Below are 21,545 nucleotides of genomic sequence, written 5' to 3'. Positions count from 1 at the left end.
AATCATATTAAACACCTTTAATGAGAAAGAACTCAAAACCTTTAATAAACTCTAAATAAGGTGTTATTTCACCTCCCTGTGCCGGGGCTTATATTTCTTTTGCTGAGCTGCTTCTAGAAACTTTTCTCCCTGACAGCTCCGGAGCGTGCACTGATTTCTGTCTGTCTCCAAGGAGATCCCCTGCTTCTACACTAAATCTGCAGAGAAACATTTTATTTTATTTTTTATGGCAAGCTACTTTACGCAGTGTAAGTTTATAAAACTCATCTGTTTGCTTTCTGTGTCTATAGTGTGAGCTTTGGTCTCCTGGTCGGGTCACTTTGAGAGAAGGGGTGGTTGTGTTTCTGACCCCTCCAGGTATGTGGCTTCTTTTTCTGCCCATGTTGCTCTTGGAGTTTGTGCAGTGCCTTGTACAGGTATAAATCATCTGGTGTCATGTAAATAAAGTGGATCAAAAAAAGAGAAGATCAGAACTGGAAAAAAAGACTGAAATAGTAGGGGGAGGAAATAAAACCAGCAGCATTGGAGGGTTATTAACGAAAGAACAGCATGTAGAGGCAAAATTTGCAGGGAAAGTATTAATATCAAATTTATTAAGTACCTTATTAGCCTTAAAAGAGTAGAAAAAAAAATGATAGGCATTAGCGCAGAAAATGGAAATTCTAAAGGTGATTTCAGTTCCATCCCATGGAATGGAATATTAAAATTATTCCATGAGAGGGGAATATTAAAATTATTAATTATAAAATTTCCCATCAAATACCACATAGCCATTTGATATTGAGAATATATACATAGAATGTAATGCCAGATTTTTCAGTGCAGGTAATATTCTCTTGTCTTAACCATTTTAATTCTAAATATCCTAAGCATGGGGATACCAACTATCACATTTCCATTATGACTAACATTTGCTAGATATTTATCTTTAGCTTTCCTGCATTTAATTTGATCCCAGCACTTCCAGCACTCCTTCCTTCCATCATCATTAATAACTTCTCACCCTTCTGAAATGTTTACAGCATGGGGTATAGTCACCCCTTAGTTACTTGTAAACCAAGCTGCTAGCATTTAGCACTTTTAATCCCTTTCTCAAAATTAATTGCCTTCTCTCTACCAGTCTGCTGCTGTGTTTTTTTGGTGTTAGATGAATGACAGAACATTTTCAGTATTCCATCAGAACACTAAACTAATTCCTCTTTGCATTTCATGAGAGGAATATATTGATTTCTTATGCTGTTCCTTCAGAACTTTCAAGCCGTATTAGACAAAAAATTAGCACTAGTCTGTACTAAAGAGAGTATGGACTGAATGATGAAATGCATGTTTTCCATCTTCAATTTTTAGGGGCTTAGTGGAAGTTTGTAACCGCTTCTGTCACTGATGCAGGGTCCAGGCGTATGGAACCTGCTCTTCTCTCCCTATTTAATGAAGACAAGACTGTAGTAATACAGCTGTCCTCAGAATGGTATTGTGAGGTTTAACAGCACGTGTGTTGAGTGATTTTGTCTATCTCCATCAGAGAGGCATTAGAGCTGTGTTAAAGACTGCGGTACCACAATTTGGGGCTCTTTTATCCACATGCAGCGTATTCTGTGTCACGGCATGTCCAAAGAGGTGGATATGGTGGAAGCACTGGACAAAGAGTCCCACTTACCCCATTTTGCCAGGTCAAACTGCTGTGCTGAAAGGGACATACTGAAGGAAGTTGGATGTAGGGGAACCATAAGCCCGGAATTTCTGTTTCTCTCTCTGAACGATGCCACTGGGCGGCACTGTCCAGGCCGAGCACTGCCAAATGCAATTATAACGAAGAATTAAGACTAATGACAGAGAAACGTCACCTCTTGTCGTTTAAAGTGAATCCCGGGCAGGAGCAAAGCTGCTATCAACCGCGGGCTGGAGAAGGCCTGCCTCCTTACAGCTGTGAGCCCGCTGTCGTCTTCCTCCTCCTCCTCCTCCTCCTGTCTGTCTGTCTGAAAACGAGCTTACAGCCCCCCCTTAAGGCAAGATCATCAGGAGTCAAGCTCTGGGAGCGTTGAACAAATCTTTATGTGATTAAAAACGCCACACGGAGTTACAGCTTCCTCACGGCCCCGCACGCCGAGCAGATGAGAGTAAATAGGCCATTTAAAATGTAGTCTGTGACGTATCTCTATCGTCCTAAATTGGTGTTTAAGTAGGAAACGTGCTATGGCTGCGTTACTCTGGTCTCAAGGGAGCCGTGCCCGAGCTGTGTCAGCCGAAGGAGCCCTCCGAGGCCGCGGGCCCCTCTGTGTGAGGAGCTGCCTCGCCATGTTCAGTCACCCCTTCCCCTCACACCTCCGCGGGCCTCGGCCGGTCCCCTCCGCCGCCGGGACGGCTGCCCTGCGGTCTCTCGGAGACCTGCCCGGGGGGAACGTGTGCCAGCTCGGGCCTTTCTTCTCGCCTGACAGCCGCACCGGGGCTCGGCCGCCTGTGGAGAACGCCGCCATGGCGACGCGCCCCGCCTTCCCCTCCGGCCGGCACCGGGACCCCGCCCCGCCGCCCTCCCACAATCCTCTGCTCGCCGGCCCTGCCAAGATGGCGCCGCTGGGGGCTCCGCGGAGCCTGGCGGCGGCCGCCTCCCGCAAGCGGCGGCTGCTGGCCCTCGCCCTGCTACGGCCTCCGGCGGCCGCCGCCTGCGCTCAGGGCTGGCTCGCGTGGAGCGGGCGGCCGCGGTCCCGCGCGGCCTCGGGAAGCGCTCAGGTGCGTGGGGGGGGCCGGCCGTGGGAGGTCGGTCGGTCGGTCGGTCGGTCGGTCAGGGGCTGAGGAGGGGGCACCGGGCCCCGTGGGGCTCTCCCCTCCGGGGCGGCCGGTTTCGGCCTTGCCTTGCTCGGTTGTCAGCGCTTGGGGCCCGGTGGAGGGACCGGGGGGGCCGTCTCGGCCCCGGGGAGCCCCTCGCCCTGTGGGGACACCACGGCCTGGTGGCCCCTGTGCCGCGTCAGGGCTGGCTCGCGTGGAGCGGGCGGCCGCGGTCCCGCGCGGCCTCGGGAAGCGCTCAGGTGCGTGGGGGGGGCCGGCCGTGGGAGGTCGGTCGGTCGGTCGGTCGGTCGGTCAGGGGCTGAGGAGGGGGCACCGGGCCCCGTGGGGCTCTCCCCTCCGGGGCGGCCGGTTTCGGCCTTGCCTTGCTCGGTTGTCAGCGCTTGGGGCCCGGTGGAGGGACCGGGGGGGCCGTCTCGGCCCCGGGGAGCCCCTCGCCCTGTGGGGACACCACGGCCTGGTGGCCCCTGTGCCGCGGGTGGGGGGAGCGGCCTGGTGGTGGCTGGGGGTCTCTCGGGGCAAGTTTGGGCCCGGGCAACTTCAGGCCGAGCCTGTTCCTGCCGTGCGGCGGCGTTTAGGTGACCGCTGTGTCCGTTCCCTGCGTCCGAACGTTTCATCCTCCGTGGGCAAGCGCTAAAAAACATCCCTGTGGAGAATAACTTACCCTGTCAACTAATTTTGCCGTTACGTGGGGAGAGGAAATGGGAACTGAGGTTCTGTGTGTCGGCGCCGGCAGGCTGTGACGCGTTCCTGTGAATTTTTTTTTGTTCTAAGTGAAGAATTGAGTACATCCCCCAAACTGAACGAGTCTGGCTTTCAGTAATTCACATGCATTTTTCAAAGTGAGCGAAGGAAGCGTGTCTCAAAAGATTGAGTGAATGAACTTTACAAAGACTCTCGGATGGGCTATAATCAAACAAAAATATTAGCTTGCCTTCTCTCTTTTATTTTCTTTTCCGTTTTTTTCTTCCCAGAGCACTGCTGTTTATGTGTTTATGACTGGCTTTTCATTGTCACCTGCCTCGATCAGTTGTCCCTGACAGGCAGAATTCTGTCATTCTGTCAAGTTCCAGTTACTTGGTAGATGAGATGAGCGGGACTGAAGCAGTAAATTTTGGGGGGGTTTGCTTTTGAAACCTGTGCAAGACGAGAAGCTGAGAGTTGAACCTAGTGCAGACTAAATATTTTCCGTGTGTATTTAGATACGTTAAATTATATCTGGGTGCTCAGTGTTATCTGGCGTTCCTGGAAACTTATTTCAGATGTTAGCGCATAAACAATAGTGTTATCGTGGTGATGTGTAGAACTGCTAATTGTAACCCTGTTTTTCCTTTCAAATGCTTTTATTTTCATGTGAGAAATGCCAGTCCTTGCTGCTAAGTTTTAATTACCACATGTTGCTAAAGGTTTATTTGCACTAGATTTTCTGAACTAGAAAGCTAAGGCTGTGTCTGTGGTACATACACGTGTTCAGCTCTTTAGCCTTTTAGTTTCAAGGCATTTCTGTCTTAGAAAGTGATCAGTTATACATTTCTTTACAGTCTGGTGATTTTTACTTCACTTCTGCCTCAAGCTCTATTTGGATGAAAATTAGAACTCATTAAATGCACAAACAAGATCTTACACTTTGTTAAATAAAAGCTCTGTGCCACTTTATGACAAATAAGGCAACACAGTTTGTCTGAGTGTGTTGTACAAATTTATTTGGTTGTTACCTAGCAGGAGGCTCAAATTTAGTGTTCTGGAGTTTTGGGTTATAATGTCCTTCAAAATTTCAGGACTAGTTGACATGATTTTTTTTTAACATATAATTATATTGGCTGACAGAGGAAAATGCACTGTTTTGTGATTTCAGTTTCCTTTTCCTTCTTCTCATTTTTCAGCTAGTTAAGAAAAATTAAGAAAAAGTGGCTGTCAGAAGTTGGCCAGGCACTTCAGGTTGTATCTCAGAATGATTAGCCATTGATTTTTATAAATTAGGTAATTTGCTATTTAAAAAAACCTTCTGGGAGCAAGTATGTGCATCCCATTTTAGTTTCAGTTCTTTAATTATTTTGCTGTGTTTATGCACTAATGAGGACTGTAAATATTTTAAATAGGCTTATTCTGAAGGCTTTTTTAGATATTAAAAAAAAGAAGAATTGGTTTTAATGGTGTGTCTTCCCCAAAGTGTTCCTAACTAATAAGGGCCTTCTCATGAGGGTGCACCTTGATTGTAAGCTATTTTTAAGCTCATAATTAATTGTAAGCTTAATTGCATTATAATACAATATATATATTTGCTGTGGCACTTAGTACTATGAGATTCAAACATAGTAGAGTTGTTTGGGTGCTCTTGCATTACAGATCCACATCTTTCTTCCCTCACACTTACATTTTTCAGTAGTTTTTAGTAGAGTCTTGGCTTTTCTGAGTAATAATGTGTATCCTAGAGAGGAAAATAGCTAAATTTATGGAGGGAGAAAAACAGGTGTCATAAATATTGAGGAACTGTGATCAGACTCCATTGTATTTCCTTAAATGTAGCTCCCTCAGGTCGCCCTTCTTTGGTTGGAGTCGACAGGGTTTATCGTGTGAAAGCTCCTGTTTTGAATTTACTGCTGAGTGGTAACAGACAGGCTGGATGTGTTGGATGTGGCTTGAGGAACTTTTCAAAGTAACTAAACAAAGACTGTATAGGTGTTTTTTTCTAGGGAACTTGGGATGTTGGTTTTTTTTTTAAGAACAGTTTTCCCACATCCAAAATAAAGCAATGGTAAATCATATTAGATCTAAAACTTAAACGGAAGAAAAATAGCATTTGACTGGAAAGGTCCAACAGCCTTTAACTAAGGATAATGATTTTACTAGGAATCTTTATAAGTCAGGAAATACAGTGAGGGGTTTTGTTAAGAGAGGACTTTGGCAGTTGTTTTGTAAAAGCAGAGTTTTGTAAATTATTTTAAGTGTAACAGTAAAAAAACAGAAGATACTTTTTTTCCCCACCCTTGCATTATCTTGCGCTTCCAGCTGCCACATGATGGGTGATAAAGAGCGTGTTCTCTGCAAAATTTAATAATATCCCTTGTTCTGGAAGTGGTTATAAGAGAAGTTTCAGGTATTTTTGTTAATTTTTTTTTTTTTTACCTGAAACCTCATCTGTTCTGTAAAATTATGCTGGTGTTTATTTGGGGGTTTGGTTTTTTTGTTTTACCAAACCAAGCCAAATGTGTATTAGTAGGATGTTGTGGGGGAAACTCCTTAAGGTGTCTTTTTGTGAACCTTCTTGGTTTCTTTTGCTCTGGGTGTGGGACAGAGCAATTGTGCGTTGGCTGTTGTTAATCATACCTCCAGTTAATTTCATATTCTTCACGTTGGTGACCATTAATCTATATTTATACCAGAATATTCTCACCTTTTTTTCTCATCTTCCTCTGCTCTTTCCTATTCATATTTTCTTTTCTTTCTTTGCAAACTCAGCAGAATTAACAGTGGGATTTGAATCGTGCCTTCAGTTGTCTTTTCTGTTATGATTAGTTTAAAAACCCCATCTCCATTAGGTTGGTGCAGTGCGTCTGGAACTGCACGTAACATACTCCAGAGAGAAGCTTCTAACTGTGGGTTTGACCTTGTGCAAATGTGTTTAATCCCTGTTGTTTGTTTGCATTTATTGTATTCAAACTACTACCAGCAGCCAGGACACTTCAGCAGTGTGACTTATGTGCAATCAGTAGTAGATATCTGTTTCATCCTTTATAGTGTAGAGAATCATATCCAAAAATGCATTAAAAGAACATAATGGTGCAGAGTCAGGCATTCAAAAGTTAGGTGGGAAATGTCAGAATTGAAGCTCCCTGCATAATTTCTTAAGTTCACAAATAAGCTGGACTTGCTCCTACTCCTTTAAAGCAATAACCTGCTACTTGGATCTGTTGCAATAAGGCTTGAGTTTGCCTTTCCTTTGTGGTCTTAACTCTCTTGGGAAAGAGTTGTTGGTGTGAATGTGGGACTTGTTGGTATTAAGCCTCTCACCCTGGATGATATCTCTGCTGAAAATTCTAAATTGTCATAGTTTAATCCATGCTTCTGAACGGCCTCTGGCTGGTGAAGCAGGTGGGGTTGTATTGGTGTAGCTGCCTTTGAACTGGAGAGCACTATTGCCTTGTGTATGGGTTCTACCACTTAATTTGGTGTTGGGTTCCAGGGACTTCCAGAATTGTCGGAGTTGGAAGGGACCTCTAGAGACCATCCAGTCCAACTCCCCTGCCAAAGCAGGGTTGCCCAGAGCACGTCACTCAGGGCTGCATCCAGGTGGGGCTTGAAGATCTCCAGAGAAGGGGACTCCACACCTTCCCTGGGCAGCCTGTCCCAGGGCTCTGCCATCCTCTGAAGAAGTTCTTCCTCAGATTGGAGTGGAACTTTCCATGTTCCAGCTTGTGCCCGTTGCCCCTTGTCCTGTCACTGGGAGCCACTGAAAAGAGTCTGGCTCCATCATCCCTCAACCCACCCCTTAGATACTGATAAGCATAAATAAGGTCTCCCCTCAGCCTTGTCCAGGCTAGAGTCCTGGCTCTCTCAGCCTTTCCTCACAAGGGAATCCCTCCAATCCCTCCATCATCTTTGTTGCCCTGCGCTGGACTCTCTCCAGCAGTTCCCTGTCTCTCTTGAACTGGGGAGCCCAGAACTGGACACAGGATTCCAGTTGTGGCCTCCCCAGTGCAGAGCAGAGGGGGAGAATGACCTCCCTCCACCTCCTGGCCACACTCTTCCCTATGCAGCCCCAGATCCCATTGCCCCCCTTGGCCACAAGGGCATGTTGTTGGCTCATGGATAATTTACTATCTCCTAGGACCTCCAGATCCTTCTCCTCAGAACTGCTTTCCAGCAGGTCCACCCCTAACCTCTGTTGGTGCCTGGCATTCTTCTCCCCAGATGCCACAGTGGTGGTTACTGCTGAGAGGTGATGACCCCTCCTCTTGCATGTTGGTGGGAACTGTTACCCAAAATAACCGTGCCTCTGTAAGGATGACAGTAGTTTGCAGTAACTTGGGATGTGCTGGGGTGTTTTGAAGACCTTCTCTTTTTCCGTTACATTTTCTGGTGATGAAACTGTTGCTGTTCATATGGAGAGCATTTTAGTTCAGATGGAATCCTGTGTGCTGACATGAAACTATCAAGTTATTCGTGTATCTGCACTTAAGTGCTTTATAAATGCAGCTCCTTCATTTATTCGAGGTCTTGGAAGCATCAGGGCAGATCACCCAGGCCAGTGAGCTCTAAGTGCAAAATGTACCGTTCTGATGTTTACCCTTTCCCTGTATATAATGTCATATAATGGAGAAGTTTGAAATAAGGAGGTCCCATATGGTGACTTCTTCATTTGCTTAAAAATGACTGACTATATTATAACTTATGGAATGTGTCTTAAGACAAAAGCAAAGGAATATTTAAGGCAAGGTATAAAATATGGAACAGTCCTGCTGTTTGTCAAGGTTAAAAATACCCTTTTTATGATGCAAGTTCATTTTTTTCCCCCTTTTTGACATTTGTCCTTTGCCTTGGGCTGATAAGCCGTTCTTTTGCTACTTTGCTGGGTGGGAGTGATCTTTATATAGTGTGAGGTGAATGGTTAATATTGCAACAGGGCAGTAAAAGATTTAATAGTGAATATGTCAAAGATGATGCGGCACCATCGTTGCTATACCAGAAGAGAGGTCCCTGTTTTGCCACTGGGGAGGCACTGCCAGCTGGTCCCTCTTAGGAAAAGAAATGATCCTTTGAAACTTGAATGGAAAATTAATTGTCCTCAGTGTAACACGTAAAGCATGATAGAGTTGTTGCTGGCAGTGTATCTATTAAAGATGCATCAATTATATTTGAATATTGGGTATCTTGTGTCCTGCCTACCTAAAACTTGCAGCCAGCAATGCTCTAATTTCCAATGGTCCTAGTGCTTCTCAGTCAAGAGCTGGAGCTTTGATTAGTCTTGTGGTCTGTGAGCCAAGCGTGGCATGAGCTGAGCTAAGAGAAATTGGAAATGGCAGGACCTATAATCATAACAATTCATAACGAAAACCAGAACAAAAGAGTATTTGAAAGAAGTCAGAAGACAACCTGGGAGAAAATTAAAATGGGAGGAAAGGGAAAACTTTGGGCTTTCATGGTACAAAAGAAACTAAGTCTGATGGGAGTGGGGAATCAGGGCAGGGAAAGGTTTGTTGTCACTGAGCATTTTTAATGGTTCGATGTAATTAATTTTACAGCTGCTCCCCACCAGTCAAAGCAGGGTTGCCCAGAGCACGTCACTCAGGGCTGCATCCAGGTGGGGCTTGAAGATCTCCAGAGAAGGGGACTCCACACCTTCCCTGGGCAGCCTGTCCCAGGGCTCTGCCATCCTCTGAAGAAGTTCTTCCTCAGATTGGAGTGGAACTTTCCATGTTCCAGCTTGTGCCCGTTGCCCCTTGTCCTGTCACTGGGAGCCACTGAAAAGAGTCTGGCTCCATCATCCCTCAACCCACCCCTTAGATACTGATAAGCATAAATAAGGTCTCCCCTCAGCCTTGTCCAGGCTAGAGTCCTGGCTCTCTCAGCCTTTCCTCACAAGGGAATCCCTCCAATCCCTCCATCATCTTTGTTGCCCTGCGCTGGACTCTCTCCAGCAGTTCCCTGTCTCTCTTGAACTGGGGAGCCCAGAACTGGACACAGGATTCCAGTTGTGGCCTCCCCAGTGCAGAGCAGAGGGGGAGAATGACCTCCCTCCACCTCCTGGCCACACTCTTCCCTATGCAGCCCCAGATCCCATTGCCCCCCTTGGCCACAAGGGCATGTTGTTGGCTCATGGATAATTTACTATCTCCTAGGACCTCCAGATCCTTCTCCTCAGAACTGCTTTCCAGCAGGTCCACCCCTAACCTCTGTTGGTGCCTGGCATTCTTCTCCCCAGATGCCACAGTGGTGGTTACTGCTGAGAGGTGATGACCCCTCCTCTTGCATGTTGGTGGGAACTGTTACCCAAAATAACCGTGCCTCTGTAAGGATGACAGTAGTTTGCAGTAACTTGGGATGTGCTGGGGTGTTTTGAAGACCTTCTCTTTTTCCGTTACATTTTCTGGTGATGAAACTGTTGCTGTTCATATGGAGAGCATTTTAGTTCAGATGGAATCCTGTGTGCTGACATGAAACTATCAAGTTATTCGTGTATCTGCACTTAAGTGCTTTATAAATGCAGCTCCTTCATTTATTCGAGGTCTTGGAAGCATCAGGGCAGATCACCCAGGCCAGTGAGCTCTAAGTGCAAAATGTACCGTTCTGATGTTTACCCTTTCCCTGTATATAATGTCATATAATGGAGAAGTTTGAAATAAGGAGGTCCCATATGGTGACTTCTTCATTTGCTTAAAAATGACTGACTATATTATAACTTATGGAATGTGTCTTAAGACAAAAGCAAAGGAATATTTAAGGCAAGGTATAAAATATGGAACAGTCCTGCTGTTTGTCAAGGTTAAAAATACCCTTTTTATGATGCAAGTTCATTTTTTTCCCCCTTTTTGACATTTGTCCTTTGCCTTGGGCTGATAAGCCGTTCTTTTGCTACTTTGCTGGGTGGGAGTGATCTTTATATAGTGTGAGGTGAATGGTTAATATTGCAACAGGGCAGTAAAAGATTTAATAGTGAATATGTCAAAGATGATGCGGCACCATCGTTGCTATACCAGAAGAGAGGTCCCTGTTTTGCCACTGGGGAGGCACTGCCAGCTGGTCCCTCTTAGGAAAAGAAATGATCCTTTGAAACTTGAATGGAAAATTAATTGTCCTCAGTGTAACACGTAAAGCATGATAGAGTTGTTGCTGGCAGTGTATCTATTAAAGATGCATCAATTATATTTGAATATTGGGTATCTTGTGTCCTGCCTACCTAAAACTTGCAGCCAGCAATGCTCTAATTTCCAATGGTCCTAGTGCTTCTCAGTCAAGAGCTGGAGCTTTGATTAGTCTTGTGGTCTGTGAGCCAAGCGTGGCATGAGCTGAGCTAAGAGAAATTGGAAATGGCAGGACCTATAATCATAACAATTCATAACGAAAACCAGAACAAAAGAGTATTTGAAAGAAGTCAGAAGACAACCTGGGAGAAAATTAAAATGGGAGGAAAGGGAAAACTTTGGGCTTTCATGGTACAAAAGAAACTAAGTCTGATGGGAGTGGGGAATCAGGGCAGGGAAAGGTTTGTTGTCACTGAGCATTTTTAATGGTTCGATGTAATTAATTTTACAGCTGCTCCCCACCAGTTTTCTTTTTCTATGGTCAGTTGTTAAAAAACAAAACCATCTGCCTTGTTTTCATGTCATGGTTGTTTACATAAACTCAATGAATATTCTCTGAATGTGAAGTTCATGTTCTGCTTGACTCCATTTTCACATTTTTCTCCCTCTCTTTATTCTGTAGATCCCACCAATCTGCAAGCAAAGATCATGGCACCTTCTGGGAGGAGATTATTCCAGGCCGTTATTAGAGGCTTCAGAGGTAGGTATAATTTGTTTTACTTCCTACCTGCAGCTCAGAGGAAACTCAAGTCCTTAGAGCATCTTCCAGTTTAGTTTGCTGGGGTTTTTTTCTTATTTAACTATTTGTGGTTTTAAAGTGCAGAAGGTTATGTTTCTACCTCGAGAAAAGGAGGTAATTTTGCTTAAAAGCTCCAGATTTGCACTCTCCTCTAGAAGCCTTTTTGAATCTCTAGAAACTAATGATACTACAGTAGCTTAAAAAAAAAAGAGCTCTTAAAAATGTTGGTTTTCCATGTTGATACTTAGATTTACATTTTCAGGCATAGAAAATACCAATGTGTACAAAGTTTGAGTTTTCCTTCAGTATGTGATGCTTTAGTTCTTCAAAATTCAAAATTGTGGAATATCAAGAAACCATGGAAATGTATTCTCATCATTCTGACTGCCAGGATGTCAGGCTCTTATTCCTGGGAGCTCTGCTTGCCTTAGCACTGATGGAACATAAGGAAGATGCATTTTTTCTTTTCATGGAACACTTATGACACATTTCTAAGTAACACTTTGTTTGAATGAAGCCAGGAGATTTATTTGACTCGTTTTTCAGGGTTTCTTTTTATTATAACTCCTAGAATGGACTTAAGCAGCTAAAATCTTTTGAGGGACAATGGGACTTCAAAGCATAGAATCTGCTTAAATTGGTTTTTATGATGTTTTTCTTTAAAATATGGAAAGTGAAATTCTGATTTGGGAAATCCTTAGGTCTGGTGTCACACCGTGTACACAAAATGAGATTCCGAAGCAGCTTTTACATGGCTCGAACCCAGAAATTGTCAACAAGTAGCAAATATTTTAAACAAAACTTCTTTTTTATTATTTGTGTCAGACACTTTGAAATGGAACTTGCAGAAACACCTAGTGGTAGTGATTTTTTTTAGTACATCTCTTTGCATTAATGGATTGAGACATTTTCTTCGTATTTAGTGGGGAACCTTGGCCACATGCAAAGAGGAGGGAGCGTATGTTTTTTAAAAAACAGGTTCTTTCCTAACTGCACCTGTCCATGCTGTGAGTGGGTCCTTTTAACTGAAATACTTAAGGTTCTGTTCTCTTTACTTCCTGCCCACTTGGAACATGCTCTTTGCTACACTGTTAGATTTATATTCCCTTTCTTACTACTGTTTCCTTAAGCAAAGCAAGGTTTTTAGAGAGAAGTGATACCTTTTATTAAAGCAAGCTGATACAGTTGGAGGATGAGGGAGGGAAAACAGAGCAGTAGTTTTTCCTTCTGTTGGCTTTTTACACGTGTGTTTCCTGAGGCTCTTGCAAATTGACTTTTCATTTTCATGCAGATCCTCCCGAGGTGGCGACTGATGGAAAAGAGAATGTGTTGGCATGGCCATGCGGGTGGAGGGCTTCACACAGATCCGAAGGAAGGGGTAAAAAATGACTTCATTAGTATTTCTTTTTAAATAAAAAATGTGATCATCTTCTCCCCACCCCTCAAAAAAATAGCTGAAGACCCCAAGCCACAATTTGTGAGAAACTGTATTGGTAGATCCATGAATACCATAGTGGAGTAGATACTCTTTAATTGTCAGTGTAGGCTCAGTAGCTCTTAAATCACCAAATATTTGTAATAACTGTGTTGAAGTACTTCAGTTGTTTTATTAAAAAGACAATCTTAGTGTCACACAGTCCTTTGAAATTGGCTACGTTAGGTCTTTTACATGGAAAGTAAGTTCTGTTGTAATTGATCTTGGTTTGTTGTTCTTGTTTGTGACTGATATTTCCCTGTGACTTGACATTCAGGACAGTAGAAATCAGCTGCTGGATACAAATTAGTGCATCAATTGCTAAAATTGCACTTGAAGCGGGTGGGGGGAGAGAAGCAATTAAGCTGTGAGTATTTTTACTTGGATTTAATGTTAATGCAGCTGATATATTTTGACTGTATTTATACCCAGGAAGCATATGTTTAAATAATTAGGATAGGTATGGAAGGAGAAGCAGGATCTTTTATTAGACCAAATGATTGCAGTTAGAAACCAAGGCAAGCTTTTGGTTAAAACAACACAATATAAACTGTGCATGATTAAAATTGCAAAACCAATGCTCCTGAGTTTATGTAACTTTCCTTTTCTCACTTCCTGAGCCAAGTTACTTCTGATGCTTTGTGTGTTTGCAGAATGATTTTCTGGGATGATTGTAACTTGTTCTAACTTGGGTGGGATTTTCCTAAAACTAGTGAAGACCATAATGTGGTTAATACAGGCCATTGTCGGTTAAGGCTCTTGTCTAATTATACGAATATCAGCTGTTAAGGATCATCCAGGAGAAAGCAGTAAGAGCCAGCTGTAGATGAGGTGAAATGTCTGAAGAGTGGAAAAAGCAAAGAGTAACATTGTGTGCAAAAGCCAAGAGGTTCTCAGCAAAAATGAAGGGAAGGAGATGAGATGCTACAAGTGCGGGTCTTGCACTTGTGTGTACAGACAATTGCATTCCGTGTGTCAAAGCACTGGTACCCAGTTTACCACATGAGAACTTGTTCTCCCTAGGGTTGTGCTTTTAGGCAAGCTGCAAGTGATGTACATGTCAGCTTTTTTACACTTTTCTCTCTTCCAAATTTTTTTTTGACGAACCAACCTGTTCGTTCTGGAAACTGACCTTGGGACTGACATTTTAAATTGTCCCTTTTATAGCAGCTTGAGGGGACACAGAACTAAGGGTAAAGACAGAGTGTGAGGGGCACGTTACCTGCATCTCACAGTAACTATGAGAGAAGCTTTACACAACTGTTTTGTTACAAAAATAAATTTTACTTGCAACTAATGTGCTGAATGCTGAAACAAAAAAGTTACTGTTCTTTGATTTATGTTTTTTTTATTTTGGTACGTGTTATTCTGTGTAGTTGGTTTGGTATGTGCACGTGGAATACACGGGCATAAAACCCGTGGTGCCTGACATGTTGCTAAGCAGATGTGGATTACTTCCTTATGGCAGGACTGATAGTCACAATGTGGTCCTGATAATTACCCTTCCCCTGCCACCATTCCCCTCAGTTGCTATTTAGTTTGCAAGTCATTGCTTGCCTTCTGTGGAGGGACAGATATTATGACGACAGAAGACTTAAGTACTGTTTTCCCAATGTTTGGAAGGAAAATTCAGGCCCAAGTTGGACTTTTATTTAAGCCTATAAGGCAGCTGGAAAAAGAATTGTCTCCTTCCTTGCCTTGGTGTTTTGCTCCATAAGATTAGATATTAGGATTTAGATTAGATATTAGGAAGAACTTCTTTGCTGTGAGGGTGGTGAGAGCCTGGCCCAGGTTGCCCAGAGAAGCTGTGGCTGCCCCATCCCTGGAGGGGTTCAAGGGCAGGTTGGAGGGGGCTTGGAGCAACCTGGTCTGGTGGGAGGTGTCCCTGCCCAGGGCAGGGGGGTTGGAACTGGATGATCTTTAAGGTCCCTTCCAACCCAACCCATTCTATGATTTTAAGTCCCTGTGGGATCAGATAGTGATCTAGTGTGGACTGATGTAGCTGAAAAATGGCATGTCCAAATGGTGGGAACAGCCTGTCCCTTCCCAAACAACTCCTGCTGCTTCACTCCCAGCAAGCTGCATATCATGGTCTTAAACAATCTAAATGCCTCCTGCTATGAAAAAGAAAAGTAAGTTCTGTTCTCAGCCGTGCTTTTTCTCATCCCTCTTAATTTGTGGGTTTATCTGACTCTTCCGAGATGAAACCCTGCAAAACAAACATGGAAGGTGGTCAGTGCTCATTCCTTTACCAAAAAGTCTTTGCTATTTGGAAGTGTATTTTAAAAACATGCTGCATTCAAAAAGGAGAAAAGGCTTTTCTTTTTTGCACCCTGCTATATTAGATTCATAATACTTTGCCTTCCATTCCTGTAGAAATAAGCCACGGAAGAAAATCTAAAACATTACTGCCACTTAAAAGGAGGTGAAATAAATGCATCTCTTAACCTTTTTATATGCCACAGAGAATCAAAAAAAGGGCCTGAGTCCATTAAACAGATTGCTCATTTTAATTCTTAATGTTGCCACTTGCATACTTAAACCATTTCCAACTCATGTTTCTGTACAACAGTAACATTTATTTCATGGTAAACTTTGATGTAATGTGTGTGCATTTTGCATCTCCTTTGATATTTCTTCTTGTTCCTTTGCAAGGCCTTTGGCAAACGACTGGCTGCTTCCTGAGGTTTTTTTTTTTTCCTGAGCGGGTTTACTTCTGTTGCCGTTCAGAGCCATGAAGAAATGGAAATAGATTCCTTGTTTGCAGCCAATGTATTTCCTTCTTTTTAATAGCTTTTCTGTGCGACGTTGGACTAGCCAATAGCAATGGATAATTAGAACTGCTCTGGTTGCACTCCTATCTTTTGTGTTAATGTGATACCATTTTTTTTTAACTTCCTTTTAACCTGTAAGTGGTGATCAAAGATACTTTCCAAGTGTTTGAACTGCTATTTATGCTTATCCTTGGCTCAAATGGAAATATTCGTGTATATTGCGCAGCGGGTACCTCCGTCTCCTCAATGGGTAGGACACAACAGGAACAGTTTTGCATCCTCTCTTCACTTACAAATCTTCCATATATCCCTTTTTTTAAAAGTCGTTTGAAATGTGCTTATACTGTGTAATGCTCCAGTCCATTTGCAATTGTTGACAAAATGCAATATCTCTTCCCCTTTGGTTTCCTTTGAAGCTCTGACTAGAAACACTGAGATGAATTTTCTGGTGCTTTTAAAAGCTTATATTTATAGGATTGGCTTACCTGGTTGCCTCAGCGATCTTCCCTTTTAGCAGAACTCTCCTTTCTTCCTCATTCACACTGGACCTTAACAGAGAATTTCTATTCTAATTTGTTTTATCCTCAAAGTCAAGGAGGGAGCATGTAAAGCACACAATATAGTGAGAGAAACTTGAAAATATATCATAAAACTCCCCCTTTCTACTGACTTACATATGAAAAATCATCTTTAAAAGGTGTGGACCAACTTTTTGTTTCCCTCCTCCTCCCTGATAGCAAACTACTGCCTGAAATTGAGAGATTAGGTGCTACTTGCTGCTTTTCTTTTCAGTGTGTCCTGCATGTTACTGTGTGTGCTGTTATTCTCCATTGGGAAGCATCATTTAGGCTTCAGATGATATATCTGGCTTGGGAGTTTAGTGGAATATATCTCAGATGTGATACAGACATCTCTCCATCTGTAAAATAACCTATATTTCTCTAAAAAATACAACCAAAACCAACAACAGAAGTCCCAAAACAAAATCCCCAAACAAAAAAAAAAGCTATTATTTCACAAGGAGTCTTGTTTAGAGCAAAATCTAAGGTTTGGAGGAGAACCTATTTGAAGAATTCATTAAAAGTTGACGATATCAATGATGTGTGGCCATGTACGTCTTCTGCCTCGTGAAGCCTGATTACCTGACTTCAGGGGGCATCAGAAGCTGAGTTAAGGCCACCAAAATAGTTTTCTTGCTGGTTGCCATAACTTCATTGGGCACCCGTTGAAGGACAATCCTTTGGGTTCCTGAAAACAGGCCTTAAAAGACATGGGCAGAATAAGAGTATTTCTCTCTTCTCTGCAAAGGTTATAAAATGACCCAAAGAACTGTGAAAGTGATTGTTGGAAATGCTTAAATTTATAGTAATGAAACCAAATCACATGAGCTGAAATTGATATTTACTTCATTTTATATATCAGCATAAGTGTTCAGTATCAGAGATTTGAGTTGCTGTAATGCTAGGGATATTTTTTAATACCATATTCTATTGTGACTCGCTGAATGTTCTCCAAACTACTTCCATTTATTGCAGACCTTTCAGACTTCCTTCTTGACTTAGTTTTGTGTCACTAGATATTTTTTTAATTATTGTTTGCATTCTCCCTCCTGTTGTTTCTATGCTATGTCAAAACAGCTTCCCAAGAAGAAATACCAGCCCTTGCATTTTGTACGGAAATCTTGAGAACATTAAAAAAAAAAAAAAGGGTCAGTTCATTTGCAGTGAAATATTTCAACTGTGGTGAATTGTGGCTTTCTCTGTACTCCATTTACAGCCAGCTGTACTTGCACTCTTGAGGATGTGTGAATTAAGAACAATTCATCTGTTTTAAGAGCATGTCATGGATGGAAAACTTACAGCTTGAAATTTTAAGACGTAGTCCAAGTCTGAAACATTGGAAAGTGTCTGTTGCATATCAAATAAAATACAGAAGTGATCCAAATGTATAAAATTAATTCTTATTTATACTGCTATTTTGCTTCCTGGCATCTCTTTATAATTGCTTTTGTTTGTTCTTTCCAACAGCTGAAAGAGATCGATGCCAAGAAGATTATCAGAGCGATGTTGTCGTACGTGTGGCCCAAAGACAGACCAGACCTTCGAGCCAGAGTAGCCATATCTCTGGGCTTCTTGGCAAGTGCAAAGGTAAGAACAGATACTTAGAATCATGGAATTGTCTGGGTTGGAAGGGACCTTTAGGATCATTTAGCCCAATCATCAACCTAACTCTGATAAGATAAAAAAAAACACCACCACATCACTAAACTATGTCTCTAAGCACTACGTCAGCCTGTCTTTTGAATACCTCCAGGGGTGGTGCCTCAACCCCTTCCCTGAGCAGCCCATTCCAAGGCTTCATAACCCTTTCTGTGTAAAAATGTTTCCCGATATCCAACCTGAACCTCCCCTGGTGCAACTTGAGGCCATTTCCTCTTGTCCTGTCACCTGTGACTTGGGAGAAGAGACCAACCCCAACCCTTCATTGTGCTGCTATTCATCTGGAGTTTGTGCAAGGAATTAGTTTCTTTTTTATTATTTAAGGCCTTTTATAATCTTAAGATGTCTGTTTCCTCTATGAGGAAAATAGAGTATTAGGAAATAATAGCTTGGATTTTTTTTTAATGGGATGTGAGATGGCAGGGGGGGTTGGGGAAATGGTGACGATGACCAGAATTTTTATTTCCATTGCTCACATTAGTTTAGTCCAGGATTTTCCATTGCCAATTAATCATTGACATCATAAGTTATGGGAAATAGGAGTTGAAGGTTACTTACAGATCTCTTCTTGTGTGATGCTGTGTCTGTCAAATGCTGCAAAACATGCAGCAATGCTTTCTGTTACACTTTAAAACTATCTGGGAAACTATCTGCTCAGAATGCAGATGCTGGGAGCCTTTTGCTGTGTATCTTGTGCAGTTGCCCTCACAATAATATTTAAATGATTATATGCTTGGTTTGTTCAGGTTTTATGATGTCTATTTAAGAGTATCCCACTTACCAGATGGATATGAAAAATCTAACACTCTCTTTTTAAAGCTTGTTATTAATAATGTGGATAATAATCTGAAGGCAAATTTGAAGTATTTTTTCTTTTTCTCTTCTGCTCTTCCCCCTGCTCCCCTAATTTGTAGGGTTGTAGGAATATGGTGGAGAACATGAATCCGGAATGTAATCCTGCATGTGGCAGCATTGTACCTTGCTTTTAGGAAGCTTGTTAATGTTTCAAGTACCTTTCTGGGGTGAAATGAAAGCAAAATTGATGGCCAGGATGCCTGCAGATAGCTCTGAATTTGATATAATACAGAGCTATTATATTTCTAGTGGGAGAAAGAGATGTTTTCCCCTGTCAGAAAGTCAGACACTTCATTGCTTTTCGGGGAGGTAACTGGATGTTTGGATCTCTCTTAAGTGCTCTCTTAAATTTCCTGCTTCGGATTCCGTACGAGGCAGCCTGGAAGCCCTGACATCCAGAGCAGATTCTGAGATGCAGAGCAGACAACTTGTTGAGCTTTGTCCAGGTTTTATGAGATGCCTGTTAAAGCAGAAGCGTTTTGTGAGAATGTTTGTTTCGGCAAACAAGGGTTTCCCTGGGACAGCACACAGCCAGCTGAAGGTTATAACTGGCTGGGGTGAAAAATTTCACTGATGTCTTCTAGCTCTGCTTTGCTAGTGTTCTTTGTCCTTTTTCTATCATAACAAAGCTGTGTTAGAAATCAAACATTTTCTAATAGCTGTGATTTAACAAGTTACCCCTCATCACTTCAGCCGTGGCCACTCTTCCTTTGTGGGGTAAATTTTCTTAAATTGCTTCATACTTTGCAAGTGCTAAATGTGTGTGTAAGTTAGTGTGGCAGAGCTGCCATGTGTAGTTTGTTACAGAGCTGTGGTAGCTCTGTCACATCTCTGAGCCCTGAACATCTGCTTTTCTTCCAGAGCAAACTAAAGGTCACCTTATTCCTACAGAAAATGAAATCCCAATTAGCTTACCTGTAGCTTGCCTGGACCATGTATAATCCTGTGCAGTTCCCTCGTTAGCCCATCAGGGAGCCCTTTGTTCTGATTGCTTGCGGGGTTAATTACAATGTGACTTGATAGACCACACAAGCAGTTGGGGGAAGCTTCTCTGCTGCAGAGTTGTGTCAGTACAGGAATGACGGCGTTATCTCCGTCCTCACTTCAGTCACAGAATCACAGAATGATACGTGGTTGGAAGGGACCTCTGGAGATCATCTAGTCCAACCCCCGGCCAAAGCAGGTCCTCCTAGAGCAGGTTACATAGTAAGGTGTCCAGGTGGGTTTTGAATGTCTCCAGAGACAGACTCCACCACCTCCCTGGGCAGCCTGTAAGTCCTGACCCCGTATCTTTGTTCACTACTAATTTGTCTGTGTCTGAAGGATTTACATCCTTATTGCAGATTTTGTCTAAAGGTGGCTGGTTCTTGGGGTTTTGCATAGAAAACTGTACGATTTTTGCACCTGCTGCTCTTCACCTTCCCCAGTAAGAAATACATAAGCCTTTTGGCCAATTTCTTCTGAGTTTAACAGGGTGGCTTCAGTCTTATTCTAAGAAAACTCCAGCGGAATCACAGAGGAGAGGTAGGTTGTGAAATCCTCAGCCACAGGAAAAAAAAATCAGGAGTTCACACCCAGTTTGATTTAACTTACCCGCAAAACACACAAAAGCCGGAGATCGCACCTCCTTGTCCTGCTGCTTCAGAAAGAATTTCTCTTTAAATCTTCTGGTTCAGTAAAATTCAGTTTAGAAACAAAAGCCAGTTTGTGTGCAGCTACTGAAGAGCCTGCAGTTACAATCTGTCTCCACTCCTTTTGTGGTGCCCAGTTGCCTGTCATTGAACAAATTATTGTGATATTTTTTTTTTTGTTCCTTTTTGTCTCCACGTAGCGGCTGGTAGCATTGTTAGCCTTCAAAGTGAGCTGTTTGGGTGGCTTTTTATGACTGGGAGCTGACAGGATGGAGTCTGCTCGTGGGCTAGTAAGGTCTGGTTCTTTTCCCTTGGAAGATTTGTTGTATTCTGACACGCTTTAAATTTTTATCTTAAATATTTATAGCCTATCTAGGCGTGCCCGATCTGAAAGATGCAACAGGGAGACAGGTGAGAGGAGTACACGAGGCATTACATGTTTCCAGACGTGTAGATTATCCTGCTCACCTTCTACATCCTGTGGTTTTTTTATTTTCCATGTTCCCCCTCCCATTTTTTGTCTTCTCTACTGGGGTGTGTGTATTCAATGCTTCTTTATCTTTCTGTTTCTTCCCTTTTTTTTTCTTCTGTCCCTTTTTCTTCTTCCGAGAAGCTGGATTAAACACACAAATATGACAAAATCTCTTGTCACCTCTGGCAGCCCCTAATGCTTTTTGGCCTCTTGGTCACAGCCCAGGCGTGTGTTATTCATGAGCCAGAGAAATCTCTCAGATGATCTGCGTTTCTGCTGACTGCTAATTCCCTGCATTTCGGGAGAAGAAATTGTTTGGCAAAGGAGGCAAGACACAAATCTGTATGATCTTGGTGTTGGAGCCCTTTTTTTGTGAGCTCAGATGGAGTTTGGGGAATTGCAACAAACCTTTAGAAACTGTTAGTTTTTTGAGAAGTTTCAGGTGAAAAGTCTATTTAAATTTTTAATTTTTTTTTCCTCTTAGTGGAGAAAGTATGTTTTGGGTCATCATTAAATTAAAAAGTGTGAAGCCAAATGCTTCTTCCCTCTTTTGGACCACGTTTTGTAGCTTCTTTAGCAGCTTTACCTCTGCGAGGGGTGGTTTTCTGTTTATATTTCCACAAAGGCAGCTGTTGGATGGTACGTTTGCACTGGTCCAGAGATAAATTCAGTCCTCTTCATGTCAACGTTTCTCATTGAATTATTGGCAAAAGAAGAGTTCACTGTGGACCGGTTTTATCTTGTTGGGGCTCAGTCTGTCACTAATTCATCATCCTTATTAAAGAAGAAATACTGGGG

General features: G+C 42.7%; 1 protein-coding gene across 1 annotated transcript in view; it reads left to right on the top strand.

Annotated features, from left to right (window-relative positions):
• The first annotated feature begins 2,457 nt into the window (after positions 1 to 2,457).
• Positions 2,458 to 21,545, top strand: part of ABCB7 (ATP binding cassette subfamily B member 7) — a 37,077-nt gene continuing 17,989 nt past the window's right edge. The window contains exons 1-4 of the mRNA XM_014955024.1: positions 2,458 to 2,727; positions 11,206 to 11,283; positions 12,614 to 12,700; positions 17,598 to 17,717. Of these exons, the coding sequence (XP_014810510.1) occupies positions 2,473 to 2,727; positions 11,206 to 11,283; positions 12,614 to 12,700; positions 17,598 to 17,717 (540 nt within the window). The 5' untranslated portion in view covers positions 2,458 to 2,472. The remainder of the gene's footprint in view (positions 2,728 to 11,205; positions 11,284 to 12,613; positions 12,701 to 17,597; positions 17,718 to 21,545) is intronic.

Source organism: Calidris pugnax, unplaced genomic scaffold, assembly GCF_001431845.1.
Source record: "Calidris pugnax isolate Ruff unplaced genomic scaffold, ASM143184v1 scaffold38, whole genome shotgun sequence".
NCBI lineage: Eukaryota > Metazoa > Chordata > Aves > Charadriiformes > Scolopacidae > Calidris > Calidris pugnax.
The sequence above is the reverse complement of the archived record's forward strand: the minus strand, read 5'-3'. Positions and strand labels throughout refer to the sequence as shown.